This window comes from Podarcis muralis, chromosome 4 (genome assembly GCF_964188315.1).
Source record: "Podarcis muralis chromosome 4, rPodMur119.hap1.1, whole genome shotgun sequence".
In the NCBI taxonomy this organism is placed as follows: Eukaryota; Metazoa; Chordata; class Lepidosauria; order Squamata; family Lacertidae; genus Podarcis; species Podarcis muralis.
This window is the reverse complement of record NC_135658.1, coordinates 90597029-90608840: the sequence shown is the minus strand read 5'-3', so window position 1 is coordinate 90608840 and position 11812 is coordinate 90597029. Positions and strand designations below refer to the sequence as shown.

Below are 11812 nucleotides of genomic sequence, written 5' to 3'. Positions count from 1 at the left end.
TGCAGGGTTCCCAAGCACGTGGAAGGCCCTCCTTCCATATAGCTGTACGTCAATAAAGCCCCCTTCAAACTTCCACTGAATGTGTATAGACACTCTAGAGCTTGGGGACAGCAGGCATAAACCCAGAAGGAAAAGTGTCAACCGGGCTAGAGTGCAATATGGAATCCAGTCGCCAGAGAAAGTGTAACATGTAGCCCCATTCTTTTTTGGGGTTCCCTAGACTCAGAGTACATAAAAGGCCTAGAGCCATATTTCATTATCTGCTGCCTCTCTAAATCCTGAGAATGGATGCCCCAGTCACACATTCTTGATTTTCAGTTAAAAACCTAAAAATTGGTTGACGAGCCGTTTACATGGCGACAATCACATCCCATGTGAACTTTCTTCCTACTGACGTCTGGTGCTCTTAGGAAATCATAATACTCACTGACTCATGGTGAATCATTGAGCCCTCATGTGATGGGACCAAGCTATAAATATGACAATTACAATTGCTATTGGGTTTTTTTGTTTTTGTTTCCTGGTAGGTCTCCTTTGCTGCTAACAGCTACATGATAGGCAGCTACAAAGCAAGATGCAGTTCCCAAATTGGGAATAGCTAGCTAGAAATCAAGGATGCAGGAATCCTGCCAAAAGCACAAAAAGCAGCAGTCCTAGCAATGACTGAAGTATTCACATCATATCTAAATCCGCTCATGCCTTCTTCTAATCAGGATATGAATGCATGCCACAAGCTTAACCAAGGGGGAAAAATACACCAAACAAAATCTACAGATGGGGGCGGAAAGAGGGGGAACGTCCTCGTTCAAGTCAATTCGAAGGATAAATTGGCAATTATAAATAAGGTCAAACAATGCAGCACATCCAAATTCAAATGCAAACTCTGCATTTGGCATCTGACACGTCTAAAATCAATATCTGATCCTTGATACCCTATATATGAAATTAGATATATTCTCTGTTCAAACTGATCACTTCAGTCACGCAGCCAAGAGAAGGTATTCACAGGATTTTTTAGCTTGATGAGAATTAGTGAGAAATCCAATGTCACAATGCAAAACACTGATGTTAGCAAATGTGTAGTTTTAGCAAATAAATGCCTTTCCACAATCACACTCAAAATCCATATTCAGATGCATTACATCCAAATGCAGCCCCCTCCCCAATAACATGGTTTATTCCTTTCTCCCTTTTGAGAAAGCTAGGATGAGACAAGGTCTGGAAGAAATCAAAAGTACCTTGATGAAAGCAAGATTTAAAAAATACACAACCTGAGGTCTCAAATTTTCTTTTTAAAAAAAGTCATATACTTTGCACAAGTAAGAAAATCCAGATAGAAAGTTCTTTCAGGAAAATTATCCAACAAAACCATATATCCCCCCTTTCCCAAAACAGAAACCCTGGACATGCCACAAGGTTAAGAATCCACGTGAAATATCACTTACCCAGTTTCACACATATAAAACGAAAACTATAGAAAGGAGACAAAATTTCAAGGTGAAACTATAGCATTATACAACATAGGTCTGCAGAGCTATGTACCGTCGGCGTGATTAAGTACGGCGAGTTCAGGAAACACCTTAAAGAATGCATGAGTTTAATGCTATCACGTCCATGATGTCAGTAATAAAGGGTGTGGGGAGAATGATGTTCATGCGTGAGCAACAATTGGCACTGGAAATAAATCATGTAGCTTCCGGTAAAGACTATTTCATTTCCTTCCGTTTGAAATTGTTATCAAGTGTTTATTCATAAACTATATAAAAAAAAAATTACATGTGCTGGGATACATATGAGACCACAACCTGTCCCATTGTACAGTGATGCTGTGTTTATGAATATCTTTTGCCACTGCTTGCTGCCCAAAGGGGTAAGAATCAATATTCCATAAATAGATTTGTACAGTCCGTCATTTTGGCCTTCCAAGGTGCCAGCACACAAATGGATCTGTACAAGGGCAATTATGCTCGACTGAACAACCCAGCAGTTCTCCAACTAAGATATTTTGGTTGAATTATGAAAATAAACCACCACCACCACTCCTGCTAAAATAAACAATTTCTACATGTCCCTCACTAATTAGTCCAATTAGTCATCCTAGCAGGAGGCTCTGTAGAATAATCATTCATAAGAAGAAGCAGCAACAAAAAAATAGATCATATATATTTCTTTCCTGTACCGACTGATTGCCTTGGATTGTCTATTAGGTTTTGGTGATGATAGTGTTGATGATTTAATTTCAGTGGCTTGGATCCAAATTATGTGAGGCACACTCCAGTTCCACCGAAAGCAGTGGGACTTAAATTACTAAGCTGGTTTGTTGAATTCAATGGGTCTAAAGTGTGACAAACTGGATCTGGATCCCCCTTGGTGATTTCTGACATTCTCCAGAGACCACAACAGCTTTGTGCAGAGTTTGGGAGGGGGGATAGAAAGAGCTCAGAATGCAGTGTAACACTTCTGAGCAAATCACAGACTCTGGGCCTCATCCTGTAACCTATTCAACACCCTGGGCAGTGGGAGATGGAACTTAAAAGTACCACAATTTAGTAGGAACCTGCTCTGGCAAATGTAGAAGATGCCTCAAACTGCAATTCTGTGCTCCATGAGGCAGCTTCAATCCCCACTGAAGTCAGTAGGAGCATAGCTGTGTGCAGAAGAGCAGCCTATGTATCTGTCAGGTGTTTCCCCTTTGCCATTAACTCTATAGGACCATTTCACACATGACACAGCAGCAAACCAGGCTTTGCCGCCAATTGTACACACGACAAAGAGCCACAACCAATCTGGTCTCTCTGCCGGATGGAGCTGCAAATTATGCAATTCTAGCGCCTGTTTTGTCACATTTTTTTAGGTCTACATCTAGAAAAGGACATCGTAATGTGTGAAGAAGGCCCTGCTTTCTATTCCAGAGGGAAGTTTAACCACATACAATAAGTAAGCATTCCGGAGGAATGGAGCCTCAAAGAGTGAAGAAAATGCTACCATGTATATAAAAATAGGAGCTACAATAAAATAATTTTTTTTTGTATATATTTCAATAAGTTATTTTTACTAACCAGTTATGGATCATATATCTCTGAACTCTTTATTGATTTGTCCACATCTAGGGTGATCCTTTTAAAGATCATAATATTGGTTTTAAATTCAAAAGTCCAGAAACATACAAATACATCCTCTTTTCTTTTTCCTTAAAAAAGGGGGAGTGGGGTGGGGGAACCAAACGACCTTGTATTAAAGTCAGGGTGTGCCAATCTCTCTCTCTCCCCTGCCCACCTTCCCCAAAGCCATCCATGCCTCAGAAGGGAACTTGGTGCCCAGCACTGTTGAACTGAGGTGAGGGAGGAGGGAATTGTCAGCAATGAATATTCAACATAAAGAACAAGATAAAATGATTTATGTGACCTTTTCAACATCGTCATATGAGACATCACTCTCTTAAAAACTAAAAACAAAAAAACCCACATCCCAATTCCTCCTTTTTAGCATCACACAAACCATATAAGTGAGTGCGAGAACAAATGCTGTGTCTAGTTCGCTCGATTGATTGATTCCTACTGGCTGTGAGGTGGTTAAAAAAAGAAGAAACCAAAATAAAAATAAAGAGGGCAGGGAGAAAGAGAGAAAGATCTATAACTATGGAATCAGCACACCCTTTCGGTAACTTTCCCCGAAGCTGGAAACTTCTGTGCCAAGGCACTTCACCTTCCAACAACATGAAGCAAAGGCGGATTTGGGGAGGGAAGGGATGTGGAGGAGAGAAGATCAACAGTGTGTTTCTTTGTGTGTGGTTATTAAATACAAATGCTCTGGGTGGGAGGACGGGAGAAGAGGAGGAGGTCTCAGAACTGACTGAATGTGGTCTGTTTTTCCAACACTTCGAGGTAGTCCGGCTCTGCGTTTAGTTTTGCTTTTAGCTCCAGGTATTCGTTCCTGTTGGGCTCCACGTAAACAGTGCTTGGGGGGGTGTAGAGCACTGTTTCCCGGAGCCGACTGTCCCCCGGGCCGGGATGCAAATAGGGGTGAGGGGGGCGCCTAAGGTCATAGTTAGGGGAGTAAGTGTAGGCAGTTGGGGGGAACTTAGGGTACTCAGGGAGGTTGCTGCCCCCCAAAGTGGAAGAAGGGTGTTTGTCGGGCTCCAAAATGCCCCTGTAAAAACGATCAGCATCCTGGACAGGGGAAAGCAACTCGTCCCGAGGCTCAATGGTGCTCACACTGTATGTGGGGCTCCGGAGGGTCTCCTCTTGCCCCCCCGGAGCTGCTTGGGGCTGCCCCAAGGCCTGTGGGGGTGGTGGGGGTTGGGGCTGGAGGTGATGGTTGCTGTAGGTCACCTTGAGCTCATGGAGATCTTTGTAATCCTCACCAGCGTTGCCCTCTCTGGAGCGGTAGATTGGGTTCTTGCACATGTGACCTAAAGGATGAGGGATGTACTCATAGACGTGTCCCGCGGGGGTTTTCACCTTGGGCAAAGCCGGACCACCACCTCCTCCTCCATGGTGAAGATGCTGCGGATGCTGCTGGTGATGGGCGTGTGGGTGGGAATGGGGGGCTCCCCCTCCTGTGTACACACTGTACTGCATGTTGAAAGAGCTCACATCCGAGTTGTTGGTGCTGGCATGGTCGCCTTGGACCTTCTTCCTGCGCTTCATCACCAGCACAAAGAGACCTGCGGCCACAAATACAGACATGATGAAGACCAGCAGTAAGCTGAGGATCAACACTGACAAAGGCACCGTGGAAGAAGAGGAGGAAGACGAGCCACCAGAAGGTGATGCCGAGTCGTCGTCCTCCAAGGTGCTATTGATCTGCCCGGAGTTGGAAAAGGGGGTGGTCTTGGCTGGTCCCTGCATGGATGATGGAGTGGGTGTGGAAACAATGATGTCAGAGTAGTCTGGGCACAGCAGTTCTGCTTTGATGTTCCTCATGTAATTCTGAGCAAATTTCTTAGGGGATTCACAGATTACCTGGTCCACAAGGACTCCTGTGTTGAGTTGCTCGATCCACAACTTCATGCCCACCACGTCGCATGTACAATCCCATGGGTTCTCGTGGAGATCTATCTGCAGGAGGGATTTCAGCTGGTCAAGCACTCCACTTACAGGAAGGTAGGAGAAATGGTTGCTTCTCAGGTTCAACCTGTAGAGAGTTAAGCCAGAAAAAATGCCTCCAGGTAAAGATCTCAGCAGGTTGTTGTTGAGAAACAAGAGCTGCAAATTGGGCACAGGGTCAAAAGTGCCTGGCTCAATCTCCCGGATTACGTTATATTGCAGGAAGAGGTACTGCAAACTCTGAAGCCCATAGAAAAGCTCTGGGTTCAGTTTTTCAATCCGGTTCCCATTCAGGTAGAGCCTCCTCAAGTTAGTTAGATCCTCAAAGGCCCGATCCTGAATGACCGAGATGCGGTTATTGCCCAGGTGAAGCAAATCCAAGCCAGTAGCATCCAGGAAATCCGACCTGCGCACCAGGGCAATGTAGTTCTCAGTCAGGTACATCTTCTTCGGGTTGTACGGCTTCGGTTGGAGCTCTGAGATGCTCTCAATCTTCCTTTCTTGGCAGTTGACATTGAGACCCAAATCGGAGATCTGTAGGTTGCAAGTGCAAGCTGTAGGACACTCCAAAGGCACCGGGGATTTGGTCTGGTAAGCAATGCTGGGGCCATAGTTGCTGTATCCCAGATCCTTGGAGGGCAAGCGGGAGGTAGGACGCACCCTGGACTTGTTGGGTTGGCGGGTCCCTTTGGGCTTCAAGGGCGATTTGTAAACAGCCGAGGAAGAAGTAGCCACAGAGTTTACAGAGGCTGGTGTGGTATGAAAATACCCTGTGGTGCTCAGCGGGGTCTGTGGCCTCATCTCATAATCGGAGATGAGCCTCCTAGGACAAAGCTCCTGCTTGGAAACCTCATCCAAATCCCTCCCATGTAAACGGAAAGGGGTTTCGCAGACTACATCCCCCACCAGGGCTGAATAGGATATACTGTCCAACCAATCCTTGAGAGCTATCAGCTCACAGGAGCAGTTCCACGGGTTCTCCTCCAGCTGCAGCTCCACCACCTTATCCATGTGCTGCAGGAGGCCCAAGTAGGGAAGGAGTTTGAGCCGGTTGCCCCTCAAATCGAGATGAGTCAAGGGCACAAAACGAAACAGGTTGTTGGGCAACGACGAGAGGAGGTTGTCGTTCAGAATCAGCACCTGCAACAGATGCAGCTTGCTGAAAGCGCTGGGTTCGATAGCGCTGATATAATTGTAATCAACTTGCAGGTACTCCAAGCTCTCCAGCCCTACGAAAGTGTCATCCCTCAGTATTTCCAGCTTGTTGTTGTTCAAGTGCAGCCTCCTCAAGCCCCTCAGCCCATGAAAGGCTCCTGTCTCGATATCTTGGATGTCATTGCCCCCCAGGTGCAAAATCGAAGCCCCACTATAATTGACAAACTGGTTGGGGTAGAGCCTGTTGAGAAGATTCCCGGACAGCAGGAGATGGTAGATGGAGAATTTGGGGGGGCTGATCTCAGAGAGGTTGATGATCCCCCGGTTCTCACAGCTCACCGTCAAGATGCCATCCTTCTCCTCGCAAGGGCATTTGTTATCACAGATCTCCCCATAATACTCAATGCTTTCTGCCCACGCCAGGACTAGAGATGTTAAAGCAAAGGCTATGGTTTGTACCATCCAGATATGCATTTTCTTGTTGAGATCCTGCTCCAGAGTCACCGTAGAGCAGCAAGCATACATGTTATCTCCTGCGGAGGGCAAGAAGAGAGAACAAAACACCGTCATGTCACGAGGACTGAAGCCTAGATCATGACAAAGTTAGGAGGCAAGGCTGCAGAGGGACAGAATTTAGGTTGCTTGCCAAGGGTTTTGATTACAAGACACCCATCTAACTCTTGTTAAATAATAGCTATTAACTTACTGATTTAGTAGAGGTTTCCTGTCTTTCGAAAGGTAAAGTCACAACCCAAGTCCTTTATTCCTAGGAATGCATTTCAATATTTTGTTTTATTTGTTTCTATAGTGTTTTCCCCTCCCCCACTACACACACAAACACACACACACAATCCACAAATATACATAAAATGGCTGTCAGTTTAGTTATTTGGTTCTAATTTCAGAGAACAGAAGCACCATTTTATGAGGTTTTCAACCTCACCTATTACCTACCCGGCAACCCTTCTCTTTCTTTCTCAGAACATTCAGAATGAACAGTGACCTGCAAAGGAAGGTCTCCCCCCATTTTTGGCAAGGCTAGCCTGCTCTCCACATATATAGAGAAATGTAAAACCGTTCCTTGAAATTCCACTGCAGGGGTCTATAGTATGAATGACTGTAAAGATAGAGAATACCAACATTATTATTTTTAATCGTTTTGAAAGTGGGGGGAACAAACCCTGAAAAGGGTGGACCCCCACCCAAATCCCTGATTTCCTAAACAGCTTTGCTGTATAAGCTTACACAAAATGTCAATCAACATTTCAATTTTTTAAGGGGGGGGAAAATCAAAACTGATGAAATTCTTCAGCCAAATAATTAAATATACGCCCCCTCGTCATCTCAAAGGCTTTTCTTTTTTGAAAGAAGAAAGGGGGAGGGGGAGACAGCGCAAGCCACTGGTGGAATATTTATGAATTCTTATTAGAAGATCTTCTTGAAAGAAGTTATCATCGCCGCTTGCTTCTGGATTGATCGGCTGGTAAATGAGTTGTTTTCACAAGGGCACTGGCAAAAAGGCAGCAATGCAACACAGATGCGCTCTCTCTCTCTCTCACACACACACACACACACACTGAAAAGCATCATCCTTTAAGCCACTCACCCAGAATTTGGCAAACATGCTAGACTTGAGGAGTGTCCCTGCAGCCTCAGCCATATCTGAGCTACTGCTTCTTCTCCCACGCTTTGCAAAACTAGTCTAATTGCAATGGAGAGAGCTAAGTGGGTCTCAGAGAGCTAGATCATCAGCAAGTCCAGGAGCGGTGGAATTGCTGCTTCTCGGCTACCATGGCTGTCAGCACTCTCCATCCTTCTGAGAAGGCATCCAAGGGAGGTGGATTGGGGAATACCCCCAAAAAAACTCATCCATTTGCACTCCCCTCAACCTGTATCTGATCTCTGAACGGCATCCAGACAGAAAGACCATCCCAATTTCTTTTCCCCTCTCAAAGCCTTTCTGTCTTCCCCCTAAAGGGTCCTTCTACTTGTGTCTGAACACAATAAATATCTAGACAGAGGATGGATGGAAGCTTCGCAGGCAGCATGTGGGGTTGGGTGGGGTGGATTAATAAATCGCCCAGCGTTAATCGATGACTTTTGGTTTGTTATTATTGCTTTTTAGAAAGAGGATGGCTTGCATATGTTCAGGTCAACCCTTCCCACAAGTCCAAGAACATTTGAATTTGGAGGATCCTAGACATCTCTCTCTCTCTCAATTTATTTATGTTTCTAAGCATCGCTCCCAGATTGACAAGCATCCGTCTAGGTGCAAGCATTTTGCAGTAGAACAGAACCCAGGCACATTAGGGTAGAAGTCTTTGCTTCACCAGTGGAATGAATGGTTTGGCAAAAAAGCATGTCTCCCTCTCTGCGTTAAGCAAGAAGTCAAGCTGGGAGGGGGACCCCCCCAAAAAAACCCTTCACTTCTAACACAATTCTCAGGTCCAGCAGAGCTATTCATCCATTATCTGGCTGCTTCTCGGAAAGCCATATCATAAATAAGTAAGTAGCTAAATAAATAAATGCATCCTTTCAGACTGTTTTTATTTATTTTTTAAGGGAAGAAAACCACCCAAGGCTTTATTTGAATCGGAGGTAGCAAGAGCAACGAAATAATTTGCATGTCCTCCTCCATGCACCTTCCCCGGTCTTCAAAATCGTGGAGGGGGATAGGGAAGAGGGCATGAGACGAATAAAGTTGAATGTGGCATGGAGAGGATTGCTCCAGAGATCTGGTTCGCAAAGGCTAGAAAAAAGGGATGGAGAAACAGCTAAGTGGAATGTGTTTCTGTGTGTGGAGTGGAAGCAGAGAGAGAGAGAGAGAGATTTGAAAAGGAGGAGGGGTGAAATTCTTGTTTCAGTGCTCCTCTTTCCCGTGCCCCCTTCCCCGGGGAGGGGAAAAAAATGAGTTCCACCCCTAATATTACCGCACTGAAGCAACCGCCTCGGTTTGCAAGCAAAAAGCTGGGGGCAGTGGTGTTGCTTTGCAAAAAAGAATGGGGGTGTAGGGGAGCCAAGAGCAACAAGGAGACATGGATCAACGCTCTCCGACCCCCCCCCCCGCGTCGCCCAGTCCTCCTCCACCCCCTCGCTACTTACTGAGGCAGAAATCTCCAGGGCCCAAGCATTGTTGCAACCCATAAAGCTGCCTCGCTCGCCCGTTCGGTGTGTGTTGCAAACCGCCCAGGCAGAGGCGAGCAGGGAAGGCGGTGGGGATTGCAGTTGGGAAGAGGCTGCCTGGCTAGCGGGGAGCGCACACACAGCCTTGCACACGCCGCTGAGCCTCTGCTACCAAACCCCCCCCCCCCTTCAACCAAGCCCGGACACACACACACGCACACACACCAGCGGTGCCAAGGGCTGGCTCCCAATTCTCCCCTCCCCAGTAGCGGAAAGTAGGGGCGGGGGCTGCTGAAGGGAGGGGTGGAGAAGGAGGGAGTGGAAGTATTACGGGGAGGAGAGAGGGAGCCAGGGGTGCCCCCCCCCCAAAGGAAGCTAGCAAGTGGTGGGTGGTATTTGGGGGGGGGGGTTATCTGGAGAAGGGAGGTTTGCTGATGGGTGCCTAGTTTTGAATGACAAGCAGGAGGGGTGATTTGGAGAGGTCTGGGTGCAAATCCTGTGTGGTGCTGAGGGAGGGAGGGGGCGGTCTGGGGGGCAGAGTGGCCAAAGGGTGTGAGAGAGAGATCCGGATGAGTTTTCACATGGGTGAGGGGCGCCCTGGGTGATTAGGAAGGGAGTGGAATCTGTAGTAAGGTTGGAAAGAGGCAATTCGCTCCGTTGCTCGGATGGATTTGGGTCAGAGGCAGGGCAAAAAGACGGGGGTGGTTTGGAGAGGGGGGTGGGTGGAGAGAGAAGTGTGCGCGCGTCTGGAGGGGAGTCGCAAGCAGGAGATGGTCTCCGCTGGATTTGGGGGGAGGCAAGTTGGAAGGGTAGGGCCCACGAGGAGGGAGAAGGCAGGAAGTGGGGGCTGGAGGGGGGGACAACGGAGGGGGTCGTCCCTGAGAGATTCAGTAAGGAGGAAGAACGGACAACCCGGGTTGGCGCGTGGGGGGGGGGGGGAGATAGGCGAGCAAAGGGGGGGGGAGTGCTTGGGGTGCAGGAGGCCCTGGGCGAAGAAAACGCCATGGTGTGTGTTGGGGGGGGGGGAGATTGGGTGGAGGGTTAAATGCACGCGTGGAGGGGGGGGTACACAATCCCTGCTTCCTGCAGTGAACGGAATGGGCAGCCGCCACAAGTCTCTGTGCCCCCCCCCTCCGCCCCAGCATCCGCACATGCCGACGCACCATCTCTCTTGGCGCGCATCTCCCTGTTCCCCCATCGCACCCAGCCTCCCTTTGCTGTTGGTACTTACGCTTTCCATGGAAGAGGTCAACTTTCTCCCCGCTCAGCGGCCGCTGCTGGAGCCGAGGCTCCCCTCTCTCCTTCTCCTTCTCCTTCCTCCTCCTCTTCCTCCTCCTCCTCCTCCTTTCCTCAGCGCTGGTCTCCTCGCCTGCTCGCTCACACCATTTCCCAGCGCCCGGGGCTGATGCCACTCGGAGGAGCCTTGGCAGAGAGACAGGACCCGGCGAGCCGCCCCTTTAAGCCTCCTCTTTTTCTTCTTGCAGCGCGCTCTGGACATGGTAGGGCTGGCGACCAGGGCGCAGGGAACCCGTCTTCCCCGGCGGCGGTGGCGCCTGCTCTCCTCGCCGATCCTTCCCCGGGAGCCCCCGCCGTCGATCCCCCTCTGCTTGGGAATGATGGTCCTCCTCCGGTCTCAAAAGCTCTGGTGGCACCCTCTGATGCATTCCACCTCAGCCCGTCCCAGGTATTTCCCCCGGACTGGTGGGGAAATCAAAACAACATCGAGAATAATGACAGTAGCAATCGTAAGAAGAAGGAAGGGAAAAACAAAAACCTTGCAACCTCGCCTTGCTATCTCTATCCACCGATGACGGCTTCAGCGAGCGAGCGCAAGCCTTTCCGCATCTCTTTCCCAGGAGAGCGCAAAGAAGCGGAGATCTGGGGGAGGCTGCGGGGGAGGCTGGCTCCAGGGGCGCCCCAGCCAAGAACTGCCATCAACTTGCCTTCTTCGCCTCTCCCCACTTGCAAAGAGAAGGAGCTCGCAGGAGGGGAGGGGAGAGGAGAGGCCCTACGAGCCAAGAGAGGGTTTCCACAGGAAGGGGAAAGAGAGAGAGAGAGAGAAAGCAAGCAAATATAGCCAGTTATTCTGTATGGAGCTGCTGTTCTAGCCAAGCTGCCACAGACACAGTGGAGCTGGAGAGCTCCGAGGGGGAGGAGAAAGAGAAAAGGCAGCAATAGCAATCCGGATATTGGCGGCCAATAGATGGCAGTGTTAGGCATCAAATTGGCATTCTTCAGGAATGCTCACTTAGCTTGAAGCAAAAGCGAAGGGGGGGGGCTCTCCCCCTTTCTCTCTCTCTTATTTTGATTTTTTCGCTGTGATGATGCTGATGATTCCTAGGCATGGAGATCAGCCTTGTTTCATGTTTTACACAGGCGGGAGTACTGTGTAAGGGGACCTTGTTGCCAGAGAATCAGAGGACAGGGAGAGGAATCTGCTGGAGAAGGAACAACAAATCACACCAGGTTTTCCTGATGGAGTGACC

At 48.5% G+C, this 11812-nt stretch overlaps 1 protein-coding gene across 2 annotated transcripts; it reads right to left on the bottom strand.

Moving 5' to 3' along the window:
- Positions 1-1724: 1724 nt before the first annotated feature.
- On the bottom strand, positions 1725-11532 carry SLITRK5 (SLIT and NTRK like family member 5). 2 transcript variants are annotated; one of them, XM_077927716.1, is made up of 2 exons: positions 10558-11532; positions 1725-6736 (listed from the first exon to the last, which is right to left on the bottom strand). In XM_077927716.1, the coding sequence occupies exon 2, from the start codon at positions 6726-6728 to the stop codon at positions 3843-3845; it is 2886 nt and encodes a 961-aa protein (XP_077783842.1). In that variant the 5' UTR covers positions 6729-6736; positions 10558-11532; the 3' UTR covers positions 1725-3842. The 2 variants fall into 2 exon arrangements, with proteins under 2 accessions (XP_077783842.1, XP_028584123.2); XM_028728290.2 differs by lacking the exon at positions 10558-11532 and adding an exon at positions 9306-9478.
- Between the last annotated feature and the right edge of the window lie 280 nt (positions 11533-11812).